The sequence below is a fragment of the Lagenorhynchus albirostris genome, chromosome 15 (assembly GCF_949774975.1).
Source record: "Lagenorhynchus albirostris chromosome 15, mLagAlb1.1, whole genome shotgun sequence".
Lineage (NCBI taxonomy): Eukaryota > Metazoa > Chordata > Mammalia > Artiodactyla > Delphinidae > Lagenorhynchus > Lagenorhynchus albirostris.
This window is the reverse complement of record NC_083109.1, coordinates 21,700,814-21,722,914: the sequence shown is the minus strand read 5'-3', so window position 1 is coordinate 21,722,914 and position 22,101 is coordinate 21,700,814. Positions and strand designations below refer to the sequence as shown.

Below are 22,101 nucleotides of genomic sequence, written 5' to 3'. Positions count from 1 at the left end.
GGAGACCCTCCTGAGCGCGCTGGGTCTGGCGGCTGGTCGACTGGTTTTTCTCCTTTTCCCGATGGAGAGCATTTCTGTTTCTGAAGCCAGCGGTGTTATGCTTTGCAGGAACCGGGTCCCTGGGGTGGCTTCCTCCACCGCATCTCGCCCCCGCCTGCTCTCTCCAGCCGGGGAAGTTGCGGGTACCGCTTTAAAAATCCCAGCCTGGGCAAAACTTTGATGATAAATCAAGCGACAGATCCCTCCGCCGCCGCCTCCTCTGGGCGGGCGGGAGGGAGTGGGAGGGAGGGGGTGCGGCGGCGGCGGCACCGAGCGGAGTGGCCTTCCGCGGAAGGGAAGAGTCCCGCAGTCAGAGACGGCCGGCAGGGCGTGCGCTTGCTAACCGCAGCCGGGGCTGGGCCGGAGCCGGGCGAGGACTGGAGCCGGGGCCAGACCGGGTTCAGCGGGCGAGGGACAGCAGCCGCAGCAGGGCAACCAGGCCGCACCGGGCAGGGGACGGCGGGCGTGGTGTCTGCGGTCTCCAGAGCCCCGATGTGAGGCGGCGGCGCCCCCGGCCCGAGCGCGCACCATGGGGGCCCTGCTCGGCGTGGCGCTGGGCGCCCTCCGCTACCTGGCACTTTTCCTGCAACTCGGCGGCGCCACGCGGCCCGCCGGCCACGCGCCCTGGGACAACCACATCTCCGGCCACGGTGAGTTGGGTCGCCGCCCTCGCGGACTTCCACGCCAAACCCCACCCTGGGCCGCGCGTCTCCAACTTGGCCGTCCCCGGGCTCGAACCCGTGCTACCGGTGACGGGAGTCCCGGGGCGCCTCCTGCCGGGTCTATGGACCGGCCCTGGCTCCCTGGCCACCCCTGCGGAGGAGGGGGCACCCCCTATGCCCCTCTCGCGGAGGGCTGTCTCCAACCCCCCCACCCCCCCCAACTCCCTGCGATACACACACCTCCACGACCACACACATATTCACAGCCATGGACACACAGCCACACTCACTGCTTTCTCACACTCACGACTCCTTCCCTCACACATCTCCAGACACCATCTCAGATCCCCCTTCTCACGCATAGGCTCACTACACACACAGCAGGCACTAGGGCTGGAGCACCCAGACCCTGCCAGCTGGTACCCAAGCGCACAACTCCTGCCTGCCCGCCTGCCTGCGGACACACTGGCATATACAAACACTTTGTGAACACGCTCTGCTCACCCACCGCTCTCCACCCATCTGCCTTTCCCCTTTGTGGGTTTAACCCCACAGCTGTCCTTGTCCCTTCCCTCTCCACACCTCCCCCACTGGGAAAGGTCCTGGGGGACAGAAGACCCCACCTCTTGAGAACTGGTAGCCTGGGCTGCAGCCACCCCTGTCAGGTGGGTGGCATCTTGGGGACGAAGGCTTGGTGGGAGCCCCTCGAAGACATTGGAATAGTTGGCATTGTTGCTTCCAGCCAGAGGCATGGAAGGGGAAGAGGGAAGCCAGGAGCTTTTGTCTGCCTCTGGGGAGGCGGGGGGACAGGAAGCCCCTGCCATCCCTCAATAGGGTACCCACCCATCCTCATCTTTGACCCTGGAGGACTGAAAGGTGGGAAATCTCAACTCAGCCACTGTGAGAGCCAGGGAGCAAGAGAACATTCCCAGCACTGGTTGCCTGAGTGTCAGAAGCTCCTTCTAGCCCCAGAGGAGCCCAAGTTGGCAGTAGAGTTGGATTGTCTGAAGCTGGCAGCTCTGGGAGCGCCCCTTGCCCCCACGAGCCAGGCTCCTTCCGGTATGGGGACCAGGGCATAGATGAAAATGGAGACGCTTTGTCCATCCATCTCTTCCCTGCAAAGGCTTCCAATCTGGTAGGAGAGGCTGCAGCACCAATGCTGGGCACTGTATGCCCAGGGCTGGGGAGAGGTTTGCACAAATGGCAGAGAACTGGGTGATTTATTCTGATGGAAAAGAGTGAGGGCCATGGTAGTAGGTAATCAGAGAAGGCTGCCGGGGCATGATGCATGAGTGGAATTGCTTCGGAAAGTAGGGGGCGCTTCCAAAGCCCTTCTCAGGGACTCTGCTTTTGGGAACCATGACTCCCTGCACCCTTCCTCCTTACCATGTTAAATAGAAACCGCTCTGTGTACCATTTACGTACCCTTCTTATCCTTCATCTAATTTCTACCGACCTGGCTGCAGTGGTGGTAAATAGGGGAAGGCTTATTTTGATCCTTAGTTTACAGATGGAAAAATCAAGGCTCAGAGAGGTAAAGGGACTCGCCCAAGGTCACACAGTGAGTGAGTGGTTGAGCTGAGACTGGCCCCAGGGTCTGTTGGGCAAAGACACTGCTTTTTCCAGGACATTCATCTCCCTGTCAGATTCCCTCCCATTCAAGGGAGACTGGGAATTCCTCCTTCCGCTCCCCTTCTGGCTCCGCTCAGTTCGCTCAGTTCCTTGGCACAGTTGGAACTTACACTAGGAGGGTTTTCCAAGGAAGGGCTTTCCTGAGTTTGCGGTCCCGAGACATACAAGGACTGGGGCTCTGAGGTTTACCATCATCCTGTCCCTGGATCACCAGACCCCTAGGATCTGGGTGCCACTCTGTCATTCCTGAGGCCCCAAGGTGACCCCCCATAGGAAAGCAGGGTTTGCCCTTTGTGTGGCCGTCTCTGCCTGCCCCCTGGTGCCAGGCGTGCTTAGGGCGCAGCTCTGCCCCACTAGCTGTAACGTCCCTGCTGAACCCTGGGGAGGGCCAGCGGAGGCCCAGAGGAGGGGTTGGATGTCAAGGACACAGCACTGGCTGCGGGGGAACCTGGCTTCTCTTAGTGACCCGCCATGCAGTTCTGGGCCAGCGAGTCACCCCTCTAGGGCTCGTTCTGTCCCCCAAGAAGCAAGGAGGCCAGGCTGCTCTGCAGGGGCCAGACTGCCATCTCCCAACACTGCCAGGTTCAAAGTCACCAAGTAGTAGATGCCGAGGAGCCCCCGTGCTGCCCCTTTGCCAAACACCCGAAACCACGGGAAGGGTTTGGAGCCACTCACTTAATCACAAAAAGAAACTGTTATTAATGATAGTGAGACACGGCGGAGAAGTGGGTCATGTCTAATAGCCGTTTGCGTTCAGGAGGAGAATACCAATTTAATAAAAGCTACGTGTGCCGAAAAAGCCCAGAAATTGCAGTTTAGCAGATTGCAGCCTGATCATTTCATTATTCCTGGGCTCCGCGTGTCCTCAGCTGATTCAGGAAACGTGGCTGGGTTAGGCAGGTGTCTCTGCGTCTCAGGTAGGGGTAGGAGGCTGGCAGCGGGGGTCCCGGGGAGGAGTCCATTGACCCCAGCCGCCTGGTAGCTGCTCGCCTCTCCAGCTCGGTCCCAGCCCAGCCGCCAGGCTAACGCCTTCCGCCTGCTCGCCCCGGGGCTTGTCACAGGGAAAGCCCGGGGTCAGATGGGTCCGCAAGGACATCTATCTCGCTTCCCCTCTCCCTGCTACCTCCACTCAGTCCACTTCGCAGAGGGCTTTTTAAAGGCATGAGGAGTGAATGGGGAGTGAGTGGTACCTGCCTCTTAGGGAGCCCTCAGGGAAGTGGGAAGCGGGGGTGGGGGTGGTCAGTGTCTATGCCCAGTAGGTATTCAATTAATGGCAGCTACTTTGAATTTTCCTCATCAGACAGGGTTAGCTCATTGCCATGAGCACAGCGGGTGGGAGGAAAGGGAGCTGACATTTATGAACTGCCTACTGTGTGCCGGGTGCTACCAAACCCCTTGCCAGTGTTAACTCACTAAGGCTGACATTATTCGTGCAAGGCTGGTGCTGGACATATGAGGAAACAGGTTAGAGAGGGCCAGTGACTTGCCCAAGGTCACTGAGTCTGTACAGAGAGCTGGGGAGCTGTGCCTACACTGAAGGTGTGTCTGGCAGTTCTGCTCTGGGCCTGCCTCCTCCGGGACAGCCTTGAGGCAGGCTTGGCCAGTTGTGTGATGGGTCTCCTTCCTCTGCCCAGCTCTGCCCAAGGGACTCCCTTCCACTTCCCCGGAGAACTGGTAAGGCAGCGGGTTCCACCAGGAGGAGCCAGTAGCTCAGAAAGGCGATGGGATCTTGCTGAGGCCACATGCAAGTTAGAAGCAGGAAGCTGGATTAGCCGCCTTCTCCGGGACTCTTTCTAGATCTTGTCCATGGCAGGCAGGATCTTGTCTTCTTTTCTTCTGGCTGCATTGCACGGCATGTGGGGTCTTACTTTCCCCAGACCAGGGATCAAACCCATGCTCCCCTGTGGTGGAAGCTCCGAGTCTTAACCACTGGACTGCCAGGGAAGTCCCCGGAAGGCAGGATCTTTATGAAGATCTCTGTGCACCTCTTGCATTGCAATCACTCAGGGAGTTTGTTAAAATGCAGATCCTGGGGTCCTCCCCAGACCCATTGGCCAAAATGATTGTTGATGGGACCCTGGAATTTGCATTTTAATAAGCTCCCGAGATGATTACCAAGCAGCCTGGAGTCTGGGAGCCACTGCCTTAAGTATTCACTCAAACCTGATGAGACATGTAGGGATGGGAAATTGTCTGGTGCCAGGGGCTGCTGGATTGGTCTGGTTTTGCAGGGGAGGAAGAAGTCCAGGCTGGAGCACGTATGTGGACCCTCAGAGGAGCCCCAGGAAGCCTTACACTGCAGCAAACATGCATCCTCCCCCCCCGCCCTGACACACACAGACACACACGCACACACACAGACACAGACACACACACACACACACACACACACACATACACACACACACCCTAAGCCAGCACCTTCAATTATTAATACACCCTGCAGCAGACAAAGATCCTGGTTTGGCCTGGCGCTTTGTCCATTGAGTGATTCACTGTCCTGAGGTTTTCTCTGTTGCCAGGAGGGAGCAGCGGGGCGCTGGGGGAGGGGGCGGGGGCCGCCGGGCCATTTGGCAAACAGCCTGTGCACTGAAAAATGACTCTGGCTTTCTCGCATTCCTCAACGCACTATAGGTATCTCCCCATCAGTAAGCTGGCTGGTTTGGTGGCTGGGAGATGGAGAAAACTGAGTGCTGTCTTCTGAAGGTTATGATGTTAAAAATGTGTTCGCCGTTGTCTCCGGTGTTGGTGATTATTCTATCAATTACGCCCGTAAACACTCCGCCTTGGGCTGAGGGTTTCCCGGCCTCCGGGAGGGAATTGACCCTCGCAAGCGGTTTTCCCCAAGTCCTTCACACCAATTGCTTTTGACACTTTGCCTATCGGCGGCTCCCTCAGCCTTTTCCCCAAGCAAGGGGAGCCACAGGCAGCCGGCAGGACGGGGAATTTGGCTCGCTGCCACCCTGACAGCAGGGGTGTTGGGGAAAGTCTCCTGTTGACAAACAAGTGGGCAGGATCGGGGGTGCCAGGAGAGTGGTCCCTTCCCACCCACCAGCCACCGAGGCAGAAGATAGAGCGCTTGGAATGAATCACTAAGGCTCAGGCCAAGCCAGCAGGACCTCTGGGACCATCTCCTTCTACCCATCTAACAGAGGGGAAGACCAAGGCCACGGGCAAGAGAGCGTGTGCCCAGATTGCATGGGAGGTTAGTGCTTGGCTTTTGGGATCACCTGACCCAACTCGATACAAAGAGAGTGAAAATTATACGCAAGCAAATGTTTATTGTCATGCCAGGGCCGTAAATGGCATTGTCTCATTTGATCCTCGTAAGAACCCTAAGGGGAGGGGACTTTCCCTGGCCCGATGTTTTCATGAGGAAACTGAGACGTGGTGAGGTTAAAGGCTTGCCCAAGGTCACGTACCCAGCAAGTGTTGGAGCCCAGAGCGGAGCCCAGAATGTGGCTCCAGGGCCCACGCTCACAGTGCTGTTGTGTCCCAGAGAGGACGAGGGAGAGGCCCAAGGCCACGAGACTTCCTGTGGTGGAAGGAGTGAGCATGGTGACCTCCACATTCCATGCCCCAGCTGTGCAGCAGAGGACATGGCAACCTCCAGACCAGGACCCTGCCTCAGTGACTTTCCAGCTTCTGCTGGGGGTTGAGAAAATCATATGCGTAAGGAGAGGAAGTACGTGGTGTGAACAGTGATGTTGGCACCCACATGAGGGGCAGGCATCAGAAAGAGGGGAAAGGGGACATGAAGCAACCCCACCTCCTGGTGCTTGGCCATGACCTTGGACTTCAGGGACTGAACCGGCTGTTGAGGGGGTCGTGGGAAGAGTCTCTCGGCCCCGAAGGGGATTTGGGGCCAGCTGGCTATACAGTGGCCGGCATCCGGCCACTCTCACCACTCCCATTGTAATGACCGGGGGTACAGGTCAGATTCCCTTGTGTCCTGGTACCCTCCACAATGCCCAGCCTAGGGAGGTGGCAGGGAATGACTGAATGGGTGGCAGGGAGGATAAGGCAGAGGTCTAAGGTCTGAAATTCTTCAACTTTTGCTCATTCCAAGTCAGTATTGTTTTAAACATTCACGTAATTTTAATTTCATTAGAAATCCATGTTATTAGTAGAAAAATCACAAAACTGGAGCCCCTCCTCATCCTTACTGACCACAACAAGGACATCTGGGGTGGGTAAGGCTGATTTCACCTTGCAGTGGGTGGACTCAGACCCAGTCCCTTGGGGTGCATATGAGATGCTGCAGCCTTGAGGGTAATGGGGTCCCAGGATGTATCTTCTTCTCCCAGACCCCAGTGAGATTCTTCCAACAGAAAAAGGGGCAGTGGTCTCACTGGGGGAATAAATCCGCTCCTTTCCCAGCTGGTGACCCCGGGATCCCTCTGGTACCTGCTGCTGTGGAGAAGGGAAGTGGGGATGGGGGGGCAGAGGGGCTGCTCCTCCTCCGGGTTCCCCTGTCCACCGCTGTGTCCCCTCCTCTTTCTCGAAGCCAGCAGAGGACTCAGCTCCACCATACCCAGTTGAAACCCTTCTTTAAGAAGCCCCCGGGGCTTCCCTGGTGGCGCAGTGGTTGGGAGTCCGCCTGCCGATGCAGGGGACGCGGGTTCGTGCCCCAGTCCGGGAAGATCCCACATGCCGCGGAGCGGCTAGGCCCGTGAGCCATGGCCTCTGAGCCTGCGCGTCCGGAGCCTGTGCTCCGCAACGGGAGAGGCCACGACAGTGAGAGGCCCGCGTACCACAAAAAAAAAACACACATAGTGGGTTAGTTTATAGAAAAACACAAATGACATACTAGTACGGGTGGTACCCAGGCCCATCTGTGTGCGTGGATGACTGGACTTGGGGGCTGCTGGCCTGCAGGCCAGCCCCTCCCATCTCGTACTCCGTACTCCTCATACTGGGAACTGCTGGCCTCACAGGGGCTGCTGCCATTTATTGGAAGCTTGATCATTCCTTCCTTCCTTCATTCCTTCAACGAATATCAGTTGAGAACCTGCCATGGACCAGGCTCTTTTAGCCACTGGGGACATATCAGTGAAGAAGACAGTTAAGGCTTTTGCTCAGACACCTAAACTTATAAGATACATATAAGTATAAATTGTGATGAGTTAAGAAGCAGGGATGATGTTCAGCCTGGAGAAGGGCGCTCACTCCTGGAGCGGTTAAGGTACCCAGTGGTGAGCTCCCCATCACAGAAGGTATGTAAGCTGGACCAGTCATTAGTTGGGGATGTCACGGGGGGATTCCTGCCTTCTTTCCCAAAGGAGCAAAGACTGGTGAAGTGGGCAGAGAAGGCAGAATACAGTGGGCGGTTAATAAGGATGTTTTACCCAGCAGTTTAGTGGTGGGGCTGGGACAAGGGCTTAGGTGGGCGGAGCTCCGGACTCCGGGGATGCCTGGTCCCACACAGGGAACGGACGTGGTGGGAGTGGGGCCTTCGCTGCTCCCCATGTTGAGGGGTGGGGATAGCGACTCCTTTGTCATTTCAGCCCCCAGTTAAAGTGCCAGAATTGGGGCGGGGAATGGGACCTGGGTTTTTATCCACCCTCCCACTGCCTCCACCTTCTGGGTGGCTTGGCGCGTCCCTGCCCCTCTCAGTTTCCCCACCTGAACAGTGCCGAGTTCTCCTAAGCTCTAAGCATCTAGAATACCTCCATCTGTATCCTCCCAAGCGCTATTCTTTGTCCTCCAATCAACAGGTGAGGATGGAGCCGACGGTGGCGTGGGATTCCGTCCAGCACATGGTGCTTAGCTCTCAGTGGCCTTTCGGGCTATGAACCAAAACACCAGCCAGCACTCATGGGGGATTTTCTCTGTGCCTCACTTCCCCTCCTCCTCCCATCTAATCCTCGCCGCTCCCATTTTACAGATGAGGACACTGAGGCTTGGGGGATGATGCGATTTGCCTGAGGACACACAGATGTGGGATGGCAGAGCCAGGCCTGAGCCCAGCTTGTGGCTCGTCACCCGCTCATCTGTCCTTTCCCGGCTGCCAAACCGCATGGGCTTGTGGGCAGGTGCTTTGTTCCGCAGCGGCGCCCTGGATGCGTCAGATTCTCTCAGGGTCCATGATGCCAGAATGCTGAGAAGGCCTGGGTCTGGATGAAAGAGCCCAGGGCTGAGAGTCCAAGCTCCTGGATCCAAGTCCAGCATTGTCAGTGGGGAGCAGCGGGGGTGTGGGCGCGCCTGCCCGAGTGTTCTACTGGGGGCTGCTGTTTTTGTCTGAGCCTGAGTCTGGAGTGAATGTTCGGGTAGGGTATTTGCTCACGTGCAGTTGGAGGAGCTGTGGCAGTGGGGGAAGGGGCCTGGGAGGTCCTTTAGCGGGCTGGCCTAAGGGGCCAGGCGGGTGCCCTCTGCCTTTGCGTCAGTACCAGCCTCCCCCTCCAAGCTGGTGCCCTTGGGATGCGAGGCGTGGAGGCTCTGGGAGCATCTGGAAGGTGAGAGCCGGAGCCAGGAGGGGGGCCTCGCTCAGAGCCATCAATTAGGGGGGCTGGCATTGCCCATGGGTGGCACATGCTCGCCTTCCCCTCTTCCTCCAGCTCTCTCTCCGTGGGTTTCTCTCTCTTTCTCTCCCTTTCGATCTCTATCTCTGTTGTTCAGTCTCTCTCCATCTTTCTTTGTCCCTTTCCCTGTGTCTGCTCTATCCCTCTCCCTCCCTCTTCTCATCTCTCCCACCTTGGTCCTCCCTTCCCTCTCTCTCTGTAGACACACACACACACACACACACACACACACACACACATGTGCGCTCCTCTCTTCAGGGGACGTCTCAGGATTGCACATACACAGACTCTGCATGATGATGACACCCACACGGAGCAGGCACCCAAGAAATGTTGGTTGAATGAATGAAGCAAACAAACGAGTGAATGACCACGTGGGGAAGCTACAAGGGACGCTGGACATTGTCTAGACTAGTGGTTCCTAATTTTTTTGGAGGTCGTGATCCTCCTGAGAGCTGGAATGTTGATGAAAACTGGATCGTTTCCTCGGAAAAATGCCACATGGTTTTGTCCAGCATCAGAGGGTTTGTTGAGGCCCCCAGAGCCCACCTGTGGTCCTCCAGGGAAGCCTTCATTTCACTGGGGAGGTAACTGAGGTCCAGACAGGAGCCAGGGCTGGCCCTAGGACACAGGGCCGGTGTGCAGCAGAGCCAGGCTCTGGCGTCCCTCCCCCCACTCCCCCACACAGTGCTCTCTCGTGACCTGGAAGAAGCTTCATTCACTTTCCTGGCAAGTCCTTGGTGAGTGTCTTCAGGGGGTGAGTACTGGGAGAGATAATGGAGGACAGTCAGCCAGAGGTGGGAGCCCAGGAAACACGGCAGGTGAGCCATTGGAGGGAGGTCTCTGGAGGTTTCCAGCGAGAGTGGTTGCTGTGTCCTGGTGCAGTCAGGGACGACTTCCTGGGGGAGGCGGACTCCTTTTCTGCCTGTATCCGGGGACCATCAGGGCTGAGAGGAGACTGGTGGTCAGTAGGGAGCCTTGCCTGACTGCCTGCGTCTGGGAGGGGCTTCATTTGGAGAGTCGTGTGTGCATATCCGGAAAAGCAGGCTGCAGCTGGAGGTACTGAGAACAGGCTGGGAAGCTTGGTTTTGATTCCCGGGGCAGGGGCAGCCCTGGAGGGTTTCTGAGTGGGGAAGGCACAGGGCGTGGCTGGCGTTTGGGTGGGGATGGCCCTGTGAGTTGAAATGGGGGCTCAAGCAGGACTTGGAGGCTGGAGGGGCTGGCGGAGGAGGAGAGGCTGTTTGCCGGGGGCTGGGGGGCTGAGTTTCTGGGCTCATAGGATGATGGGGCTGGTCCAGGTGTCCAGGGAATGATGGGAATGTGGGCTCGAAAGGAGATGGCAGCCCGTGTGCGCGCGCGCGCGCGCGCGCGTGTGTGTGTGAAGGTACACTCGCTTCCTTTCTTGAACACCCAAGTTCCTCCCTCCTCAGAGCCTGCATTCTGGTTCTCTGCTTCGTGTACGTCCTCAGAGAGGCCCGTGACCTCCTGTCAGAAGCTCGTCATGGTCACCCCAGCAGGCACCCCAGGCACCCATCAACACGCCCATCTTAACCAGGAGGAAACTGGGGCTTAGAGAGGTGTCTGGGGCCCCCCACCTAGTTCAAAGCAAGGGAGCAGAGCCCAAACTTTGTTTTCCCCCAGCCTGGCATGTTAAGGGTGTCTCTGGGGTTGGGGGGGTCTTAACTGAACCCCCCTTTCTTGGAAACCTCGGGCTTGGTTCCCGGCTGAGGGCGGGGAAGGCGAGAGCAGACGGCAGGGTGTCTGTTTTGCTTTGTGAGGTTTTAAAAAAAATCGTTTCCGACCTTCAAGGCGGCAGCAATTACGGCTGGCTCGCTGGGGAGCTGTTGGCTGCCTGTCAGCGGCCCCAGGAAAGGGTCCCTAATGGAGGCCCGGCAGCCAGAGCACATGGTAGTGGAAATAGTGCTCAAAACAAAGCCACACTAATGGCCTCAGGCAGGCAGAGGAGAGGGAGGGGGAGGGCAGGCTGGCTGACAGCTGACAGGAGGGCCTGGGGGGGCAGGGGCCCTGAGACTCACCAGCTGGTCTCCTTATGCCCCCCAGAGACCCCCAGCAGTGGTCACTGAACTCCAGCTAGGTGCTGGGTGCCCCAAGCCCCATCCCAGCTCTGCTGCTTTCTGTCAAGTCCCCTCCCAGGCAGAGGGAACAGTAAGTTCAAAGGCCCTGGGGTAGGGCAGAACCCCTTCAACTAGGGCTTGTTTGGTTCTAGAATAGTCCTTGTGTTTAAAAGGCCAGGTCAGGCTAGTCTTCTAGGTGAGGAAAAGGGAGGTGGGAGCCTTGGGGAGGCTGAGAGAGGAATAGCAGCCTGGTCATTGCCGTCATGATAATACTCCATGGTGTGTATGACCCTGTTGAGTGCCCACAATACCCATTCTACAGATGAGGAAACTGGAGCGCAGAGATTTGCCTACCTCGAGGAAGTGCAGTCGGGGTTCAAAGCGAGGTCAGCTTGACTCCAGAGCCCACATGTTTACAGCTGCATTCTTGGATTTCTCAAACACAGTTGGACAGGAGTAGGAGGGGCTGGGACAGGGGCAGGAACGAGGTCCCAAGCGGGGCCAGGTGTAACCCAGGCCAGGCCCTGGCGGGGAGGGTGTGGAGGAGGGGCAGCATGGCCGCTCTGCTCTCTGCCCCGCCTGCTGGGCACCCTGAGGAGCTCTGCCCTGGGGGAAGCACCCCTGGGGGCTGCCTCGGTTTCACCTCTCCGCTTGGTCTCTGCACCTGGCTTTCAGATGCCCTTGTCTCTGCCTCTCCCCTTCTGCTCTGTTCTGCACGGCCCTGGCCTCCCTGGCTCCACACTTAGTGCCTCCAGACATTGCTTGCTTTTCTCTCCTCTTCTCAGTGGATCTGGGGATGCTCCTTTCTGGGGTTCTGGGGTAACCACTCATGATGCAATCTCCCTATGCTTCCTCCATTTGCCCCCTCTCTGCCTGTGACAGGCATTAGGGATGGGTACACGCCTGGGCTTTGAGGTCAGACACTGTTGGGCTCAAGTTCTGGCCCCCACTCAACCTCTCAGAGCCTCACTGGCCATCGGTGCAATGGGCTTACCCCACCGGCTTCGCAGGATGTACAGGTGAGGATGAAAAGAAATGGCACCTGCACAGACATCAGGATGCCTACTTGCATTCTCCCGTCCCTGGCTGCCCCACCCTGTCCCCGCCTCCCTGCACAGTCCCACACTTGCCTTTCTCCCTCCCAAACCCTTTCATCCCCTGTGGCCCAGATGTGTGGGAAGAGGCGGCAGGAATTCCACTGGGGAAACCTGCTCAACTCCCGCAATCCTGCATAGTTTCACTCTCCTTAACTCTCCCTAGATTTGTAACTCCACTGCTGCCTCCTTCAATGTGCGCTGGTGGCCTTGGGAGGCACTCTGCCCGCGGCCTTAGGTGCCAGCACTGCCCACCTGGCAGGGGACCTGGGCAAGTCCCCACCTTCTCTGTGCCTCAGTTTCCTCATCTGTAAGAAGACGAGGGTGGTAGTGGTTACTTCCCAGGTCGTATTGGGGATTCAGTGAGATATTTTATTAAAGAAACACCTCTAAATGGAGTGACATCTGATATACGCTACAATGTGGATGAACCTGGATAACATTATGTTAAGTGAAAAAAGCCAGTCCCCAAAGACCACATATTCTATTATTCCATGTATGTGAAATACCCAGAACAGGCAAATCTATAGAGACAGAATGCAGATTGGTGGTTGCCAGAGGCTGGGGGAAGGGGGAGTGACTGCTTCGTGGGTAAAGAGTTTCCTTTCGGGGAGATGAAAATGTTTGGGGACTAGATAGAGGTGGTGGTCGCACAGCATGGTGACTGCACCAAACGCCACTGACTTGCACACTTTAAAATGGTTAATTTCATGGTATGTGAATTTCACTTCAATTACAGCTAAATGAATAAATAAATAAAAAGGAAACATCTTTATAAGCACATACTTGGTGTCAGGCAGTCACTTCATAAATGTTAACCCATTTAATCCTTACAACAGCCTTATGAGGTGGCGGTGATTATTATCCCCATTATAGAGATGAGGAAACTGAGGCACAGCATCTCCAGGCACTTTGCACATAGTCAGTGCTCAAAAGTGTTAGCTATTTTAATTGTTATTGGGTGGGTCATCAGCCAGGGCTGGGCAGGGGCCCCACCTGGGTGAATGTGCTTGTGTGTCCCTAAAACTCAGCATTGAGTGGGCGTTGAGGCCCTATTGTGTCCCGAACACTGAAACAGGCTCTTCACCTGCGTGAGTTCATTTAATCCTCAAAAATAAGCCTTTAAGCAATGACACATGTGGGAACCGAAGCCCAGAGAAGTGCAGCAACTTACACGAAGCTGCAACTTGGCATCTGCATCTGTAAATCCTGGGCTTCACCCTCCCCCAGCCCCTCTCTTTCCTCTTGGTCCCCTGCCCCTTTTGCCCACGCATCAGCACTCCAGCGTGCAGAGCACGGTCTGAGGAGCCTGAGGCTGCAGAGGTGAAAGCAGCTTCTGATTGGATCGGATGGAGGCCCTGGACAAGGGGTTCTCCCCATGCAGGAGAGTAAACAGCTCCCAACCAAGGACAGTATTTCTTTGATGTCTCCTATTTCATTCAAAATGCATGAATTCTGTATTCTATGCCATAATATATTCATGTTTGTTTTAATACAAAAACAGTGCTCTGTCCCCACTTGGGGGAGGGAAACCAATGCCTCAGGAAGTCACTGCCCTGGTCTGAGCAGCACAGCACAGAAGGGAGCCCTCCATTCATTACTTTGGTCATTCATTCTACTAGCGTGCATTCGGGCCTCCTCATTCCTGAAATGGGTGTTAGCCCTCCCCATGCACAAGGCACACGGAAACTTACAGCGAATCAGACAGGATGCTGCCCCGTATAGGTGAGTGGCAGGAAAGGCTTCCAGGTCTATGGGCCAGAGTGAGCAAGGTCTTGGAGGTACCAGCTAAAGGTGAATCGTGGGGGACTGGGCCAGCGGCCAAGGAAGCCAGAGCCGGGGACAGTGGTGGCGGTGGTTGCCCACTGATGCCCACTGGTGTCAGCTGGACCTGCATCCCAGGCCCTTCTGATCAAGAAAAAAGTTTCTGCTCGGTGCTGCTCTGAATTTAATGCCTAACTCTTGCCAGTCTCCCCTGTTAATGAGAGGAATGGGGACTGAGGCTCGTAGCCTTCAGCAGGCAACCTCCCCTGGCTAGAATTTACGAACGCTGTTTGGTTTTCGTAGTGTTTATTTGTACTGTTACCCTCTCTTTATGGCACGTGTTGCTGATTTTCCATTTATGGCAGCAATAAAAGTCTCCTTTTAAGCTGAATTCTCCTTTTAAGCTGAATTTATTTAGTAAAAAGGGAAAGATGCTTTCGAAAATAAATATTAAGTAAATGATAGTGCAGGTGGTACCGGGATCCTACAGAAATGGTAAAGGTGGTCCCCCAAAGGTTGGACTTGGGAAACTCTACTTCTGGTATGCCCTTTCCTGTCCTGAACACCCCCAGCTGTGCAAACCCCATCAGTGTTTAAGTCCAGTCATGTCCCCACTTCCCAGAAGCCTGACTCTCCAGGTAGACACGGGCCTGCCCTTTCCTCTCTTAGCACGTGCACCTCCATCCAGAGCTTCTGCATGCCGTTGTGCCCTGCACATCTCTGTGCACTATGATTCATGGCTCTGTGAATGGTGCACACCCTGAACAACTGTACGTGCCGATCCAGGCTCAGTCCCAGCTCTTGTCCAGACTGTTCTGCGTGTTTGTCACTCCTGCAGAGTGTGGGCCCCTTGAGAGTCAGGGCCTGACCTAAGCATCTTAGGAAGCCCAGCACAGGGCCTAGCTCAGGGTAGGAGTCCATGAAATTTGATCTCTTTCATTCCTTCTGCAGGGAGCCCTTGAGCCCCTGCTGTGTGCCCAGCCCCCCATCTTCCCAATAAGGCATATTGCAGTTCCTCAAGCTTTGGTACAAAATGCATTCCCTGTCACTTCTTGAGAAGGGGAAACCTGTCCACTCCAAGATGAAACAGCCTTCATTGACTCACACCTCGATCCCTATTGCTGCAGGCCGCCTGCCAGAAGCTGGGGGCTGCCCAGGAGGAAACAAAGAGAACCTCAGGTGCCTCCCCTGGGTCCATCCCAGGGCAGGTGCCCTGCACCCATCCCTTCCAGCCTCCCCATTCCCTGGAGGCTTTTCCATCCCACTTATTTAGGTTTTCCTCTTACGGACATTTTACATCCCCTGATTTCAGGAGCTCTGTGAGACTCGCCTGTGAGCTGGGGCTTCCTTGTAAACACTCCCTCTGCAGCCCTTTTCCCTATTCTGCCTCCCAGCTGGGAGTTCCGGGGACTGCAGGCCTTCCTGACCCTGTGTCACACACCCTTTTGGCCCCGGCACCCTGCTGAGCTGGGTACAGAGCAGCCTTTCTGGAAATGGCCCTCAGTGAGTCACACTTTTTATTTTTTTAATTTAATTTAATTTTTAAAATAAATCTATTTATTTTATTTTTGGCTGCGTTGGGTCTTCATTGCTGTGTGCGGGCTTTCTTTTGTTGCGGTGAGCAGGGGCTACTCTTCGTTGAAGGCTTCTCATTGCGGTGGCTTCTCTTGTTGTGGAGCACGGGCTCTAGGTGTGTGGGCTCAGCAGTTGCGGCTCGCGGGCTCAAGAGCGCAGGCTCAGTAGTTGTGGTGCACAGGCTTAGTTGCTCCGCATGTGGGATCTTCCCGGACCAGGGCTCGAACCCATGTCCCCTGCATTGGCAGGCGGATTCTTAACCACTGCGCCACCAGGGAAGCCCTATTGATAACATTCTTATGTTCATACTATCTTCTAAATTGAGTGTGGACCTAACTGAACAGCCATCTCAGTTTGGACTAGCTGTGTTTCAACTCTCCACAGCCACATGGGGCTCAGGGCCACCATACTGGACAGCTCAGATTTAGTGGAAAGTTGCCTTGTGGCACAGATCCCTGAAAACACACCGCTGCAGGGCTGGGAAGCCACGGGAGGTATTGTTTAAAAAGTTGTGGTTAAGATACGCATAATGTAAATTTCACTATTTTTCAGCGTACAGTTCATTGGCATCAAATATAATCAGGTTGCTGTGCTGCCATCACCCCTATCCACATCTGGGAATGTTTCATCATCCCAAAGTGTAATTCTGTACCCATTAAACAATGTCTCCCCCATCCACCCTCTTCCAGCCCAAACATTCCGCTTTCTGTCTCTGTGAGTCTGACCACTTTAGGAACCTCATGGAATCATACAGTATTTATCCTTTTGTGCCTGGATTATTTCACTTAGCCTGATGTCCTCAGGGTCCATGCATGTTGGAGCACGTGTCAGAATCTCCTTGCTTTTTTTTAAGACTGAATAATATTCCACTGTGTGGAGGGGCCACATTTTGCTTATCCATTCATCATTGGAGGTTTCGAGTAAGCAGTGACTCAATATGTCCTGGCAAGAGATGGGGCCTGAGATAGGGATGACCAAGGGGCCCTTGGGGCAGCACTGGTTCTCTCTGCTCTGCCCCCTTTGTCTCTCTCTAGCTCCAGTTCTGCCTTGGTTCCCGTGACTAGGGCATGCCCCTACCACCAGTCCCCAAGGGGAATCCTGCTGTCGCTCTGGCAAAGACTTATGGATCCAGTTCCTGCAGGCTTCCTGGACCAGAGGGTCTGGGATGGGGAACCTGAGCTCAGAGATGGAGGGAGGTGGGGCCTGAGCTGGGGTCACCTTGGTTGACAAGCTGCTCAGGACCTGTGTGAATCCCCCTGGCTTGGTGGGGGGACAGCTGTTGGGAGCAAATGAGGAAGGAGAGGAGGTACAGGACTGATGGATGAGAGGTCTCGTGGTCCAGGTGTGAGTGAAATACAGATGTTGCATCCACCGTATAATCTGATGAGGCTACAAAGGAGCATCTTTAAAAATCTTCCTGGTGATGGTAGAATTTTGAGCTAGAAGGTGAGAGAAGGGAGTGCTATTTGGTGAGCACCTACTATGTGCTGGGCGTGAGGCATATGTTGCCTTGTATAACCCTCTCCCTGTCCTCTCATTCTCCCCTTTTTTCAGCTAAAGAAACTGAAGTTCAGAGAGGTAAAGGGGCTTATCCAGCTCACACAGCTAGGGACTAGAGGAAACAGGGTTCGAATCCAGACCTGAGGCCAAGCCCTAGGTGTGTGTGCTGAACCAGGGCCTGAAAGGTTAGGAAGAAGGTTAGGGTCCTGCTCTTGAAGGGCGGGTGAGATCTTCCAGGTCATCCCCTGCCTTTCCCAGAAGCCAAACTCAGTGACTCAGGCCAGGGTCACGAGCTGTTTCCTGCAGATGATGCCCTGTTAACCAGTCCTGGGGTTAATTAATACAATTAAAAGCAGAAAGGAAGGAGATGTTGCATTCAATGAAGCCCTTTCTCATTCTCCTGTAGAATCCTAATTTGTGGACAGTGGTTCTAATTGTCTTCCCAGCAAGCCTAGCCCTGCTCGGGCCCTGGGGCTGGAGAGCACAACTGCATCCTTTTCAAAAATCTGTAATTAGGGCTTCCCTGGTGGCGCAGTGGTTGAGAGTCCGCCTGCCAATGCAGGGGATGCGGGTTCGTGCCCCGGTCCGGGAAGATCCCACATGCCGTGGAGCGGCTGGACCCGTGAGCCATGGCCGCTGGGCCTGCGCGTCCGGAGCCTGTGCTCCACAACGGTAGAGGCCACAACAGTGAGAGGCCCGCATACCGCATACCGCAAAAAAAAAAAAAAAATCTATAATTATACCAGCCTCCCTAGGCACGGGCTGCGAGGAGTTAACTGAACAGGGAGAGGGGTGCTCAGGGGTGGGAGGATGTCAGAGAGGAGAGAGGATTTTAATGTCCCGAACTCAGCAGGGATGCTGACGTGGAGATGGGGTGGCGCAGGGAGTTGGGAATGGGGTTGTCTGAATGGTGGAGGGAAGGAGGTTGGGGAGACTGGGAAGAGGGGCTATAGGAGCATGGTCTAGAAGTTACGAGCTCCCACTCCTCAGTCCTCTAGATCTGGGTTCATATGTAACCACTTACTCACCCTGTGATCTTGGGCAAGTCACTTAACCTCTGTGAGCCTCAGCTTCCCCATCTGAAAAATGGGGATGGTAATGATCACACCTACCCCATAGCATCCTGGTGGGGGCATGAGAAAATATGTGTAAAGAGCTTGGCAGAGGGCCTGGCAAGTACTCCGTATTTCTCAGAGATCATCATCATCCTCCTCATCAAAACTAATGTGGATCAGGCTTCCCTGGTGGTGCAATGGTTGAGAGTCCGCCTGCCGATGCAGGGGACACGGGTTTGTGCCCCGGTCCGGGAAGATCCCACATGCCGCGGAGCGGCTGGGCCCGTGAGCCATGGCCGCTGAGCCTGCGTGTCCGGAGCCTGTGCTCCGCAAAGGGAGAGGCCACAACAGTGAGAGGCCCGCGTACCGGAAAAAAAAAAAAAAAATTAATGTGGATCACCTTCCAGTGTCGGGTGCTGATGCCACGTCCTCGTCACAGAGTTAGGAGAGGGAGCAAGAACCTCTTGCCAATTAGGGCTGCCCACTTTCAGTGGATGCAGGAGAAACTGAGTTCCCCATCTCTGGAGGTGTGCAAGTGGGATACAGACGTGTGGAGCCTGGTGACTAAACTCAACCTGATAATTCAGAACAAATTCTGATGGGAGCTGATGGACCCCTGGGTCTTGGTCATGCCTGCTGGTCAGACCCAGGTTCAAATTCCAGCTGTGTGTGTGTCTTGGGCAAATGATGTCACCTTTCTGAGCCTCATTTTCCTCATCTGTCTAATGGGAGTGAGTGGATTAGAGACTGTTAGAGACGATGTCTGCACCATGCTAGGCGTGCAGTAGGTGCTCCGTAAATGGTGGACGATGATGATGATTTGTGGCTGCACCGCGCGGCACGCAGGATCTTAGTTCCCCGACCAGGGGTTGAACCCATGCCCTCTGCGGTGGAAGCTGAGTCTTAACCACTGGACCACCAGGGAAGTCCCTATTATTATCATTTTTAAGCAAGGCTCCCTGGGTTTCCCTCCTTTCCTCCTTGGTTCACACCATCCCTTTTATCCTCCTTGGCTTGTCAGTATCCACACCTCCTTCGGGGCCTGGCTGAATGACCAGGCCACCTCCTCCTCCCTCCAGAGTCCCCTTCTCCCCCGAGTAGTAGGGACCCCTCCCCTTCCAATGCCCAAACCATGGCTCTTAGGACATACATCACTTTCTCCCTCAGGCCGTCTGAGCTGGTGGGGGTCTCAGACCGTGATGTACAATCCCCATTGTATACAGGAGCAATCTGAGGCTCAGAGAGGGGGAGAAATTCTCCCAAGGTCACACAGCAAGTCTGTTGGCAGAAACAGGCTCAGTCCCTCCTCCCCAGCTCAGTCCTGTGCTCCTGGCAGTTATCTGCACACAGCTTCTCCCTGGGGGGAAGGGGCTTCCTTGGGGTGGAGCCCAGACAAACCTTCGTGTTGCTGCCTCTGGAACAAGAAGACTCAGATACGCCATCAAATGTCTAGAGCCTCGGTTTCCCCACTTGTCCTGAGGATGCATTGCCCCCATCACCACTGAGGTTGGAGTCAATGGGATCCTGAGGGCGCCTCCCCCAACCCATTCCACCAAGTGCCTCCAGGCAGGGTCTGAGGGGATCAGAGCCCACGGTGGCGAGGAAGAGCTGGTGGCTATACCTGCAGACACCTCTCCTGGCTCCCAGGAGTTCTTGGAGCTGGGTTCTCCCTCCATTCTCCCAGCCAGTGCCCCTCCCCACTCCAGCTCAGGACCATCTGGCCCACCTGGGGATGGGGGGAGCAACACCCCCTCCGGAAAGCCTCCCTTGATTGCCTCAGCCTGGGTGAAATGCCTCCTCTGTACCCACCCAGACCTTTACGCTCAGAATAAAACAGACTCCCCACCCTGTCCCAGAGGAAGGGTCCTCTCCAGGACCTTCCAAGGCAGGGTTGGCCATTTGGGACTGTTCCTTTTTAAGAAAGAGCCCTCTGGGAGTAGCATGGCCTTGGGAGTCAAACAGTCCTGGATTCAAATCCAAGCTCTGCCGCATGGCCTTGGAAGGGTTACCACCCTATACTGGGCCTGGGCCGCCTCCTCTGAGCAATTGGGACATGTGAGGGAGAGGGGAGCGAGGCTTGCACAGCGTCACCACCTGTTAGGACACCCGCCGTACGTGGCAACTGAGCAGTGGGAATGTGGCTAGTCTAAATTGAGATGTGTTGTAATCATGTAAAATACATGCTGGATATCCAAGACTTAGCACAAAAAAGAATGTAAAATATCTCATTAATAATTTTATACCTGTTGAAATAATTTTTTGATATCTTGGGTTAAATAAAATAAATGATTAAAATTAATTTCATCTGTTTAAAAAAATTGTTACTTTTTAAAATACGGCTATAGAAAATTTAAAATGCCGCATGTGTGTTGCCTGCGTGGCTTGCATCTGGTGTCTGTCGGACAGTGCCCTCTAGAGGACAGTTATTGGGATCCGGGTTGGGGGATAAGGGCTGTGCGTTGGGGGTGAGAGGGCCTGAAGCCTGACCTTGCTGACCCCTGGCTGCTGAGTAGCCCCAGGCCAGATACTGCCTGCTCTGAACCTCATTTTCTGCATCAGTAAGAAGAGCTGGTGGGCCAGGGTCAGGGTTTTTCAGTCAACTGGGGGAGCTTATGGGCAGGGGGAGGCTGAGTGAGGGTGGATGGAGGCTGGCCCTTCCCCGGGTCACCCTCATGGAAACCCCACCCAAGGACAGCCCATCTGTGCCCTTCCTTCCACCCATGAGACCCAGATGTACCATTTCCCATCCTCCTGTCGGACAGATGTGCTTCCCCCACTCAGCCATCTCTGGGAGGAGAAGGGCCGTGGCTGAGTCACGCAGGCCCAGGCTCCAGGGCTGGCTTCGCCCTTCCTAGCTCTGTGATCCTGGGATGAGCAAACCCCCCACCCCCCAGTAGCTCTGGACCCCCTTTCTCCATTTGCAGGAGGGAGAAGTGTGGGTACTTTCTGATTCCCATGGCTCAGGCAGTGGCACCTGGAGAGGGTCACAGCTGTGTCCCTCCCACTGTCTCTTGGCCAGCAGGGTCACACTGCCGGTTACCTTGGATCCAACTAGGGGGCCTCACCACTCTCCTCCTTCCTCTCTTCGCAAAGGGTACCGGGTGGGCAGGGGCCCGGATCAAAGCCGAATCTGGCTGTCCCAGAACCGGGGGCCAATGGCTCGCTCTGATCACCTCCCAGCCCTCCTGGTGGCTCGGTCCTCAGCGGCCCCCTTCAGTCCTGCTTGAGTTGGCAAGTCAGCATCAGAGCAGGCATGGAGGGCTGAGCCTGGCCTGGGACCCTCAGACAGGGCCCCTCCTGCCTGTGGACGCTGCTCCACCACTGACAAGCCAGGTCTGCTCATTTGTTTATTCAAAATATTTATTGAGCACCTGCTATGTGCCAAGCTGGGGATATATCAGTAGACAAGACAGGCACTGCCCCTGCCTCCTGGAAGGGAAAGCAGACCATAAACATAAATATTAGCTGTGCTGTCCGATACAGTAGCCGTTACCTACAAATGGCCATTTACATTTAAATTTAAATGAATTTAAATGGAATAAAACTTAAAATTCAGTTCCTCATTCACACTGGTCATATTTCAGATGCTCAATAGATACATGTGGCTGGTGGCTACTGTATTAGCTCAGATATAGAACATTTTCCTTGTCACAGAACGTTCTAGTGGACAGCACTGTTAGTATGTGGGAAGGGAAGAGGGATTTGAAGCACTGGGTTGGGGCAAAGGATGCAGTTTATTTGTTTGTTTGTTTGTTTTTAATACAAATTCAATTTTGCAATTTTCTTTTCATTTAAAAAATTTTTATTTATTTATTTTGGCCGTGCAGCTTGTGGGATCTTATTTCCCCGACCAGGGATCGAACCCAGGCCCTGGCAGTGAATGCGCCTGAGTCCTAACCACTGGACTGCCAGGGAATTCCCAGGGCTGCAGTTTTAAGTGAGGTGGTCAGGGTGGGCCTTGCTGGGGAGGTGACATTTGAGCAGAGTCCTGAAGCAGGGGAAGGAGGGAGCCATGTGAGAATCTGGGGGAAGAGCCTTCTAGGCAGAGGGAACAGCACGCGCAAAGGCCCTGAGGTAGGATCTCAGCTGGAACGTTGGAGAAGCAGCAAGGAGGCCATCGTGTCAGGAATGGAATGAGCAAGTGGAAAAGTAGCTTGAGGACAGAAGAGACAGGGATTGATTTG

General features: G+C 55.1%; 1 protein-coding gene across 1 annotated transcript in view; it reads left to right on the top strand.

Annotated features, from left to right (window-relative positions):
• The first annotated feature begins 334 nt into the window (after positions 1 to 334).
• VSTM2L (V-set and transmembrane domain containing 2 like) overlaps positions 335 to 22,101 on the top strand; it is a 35,871-nt gene continuing 14,104 nt past the window's right edge. Inside the window, exon 1 of the mRNA XM_060123027.1 lies at positions 335 to 689. Coding sequence (XP_059979010.1) covers positions 569 to 689 — 121 coding nt within the window. The 5' untranslated portion in view covers positions 335 to 568. The remainder of the gene's footprint in view (positions 690 to 22,101) is intronic.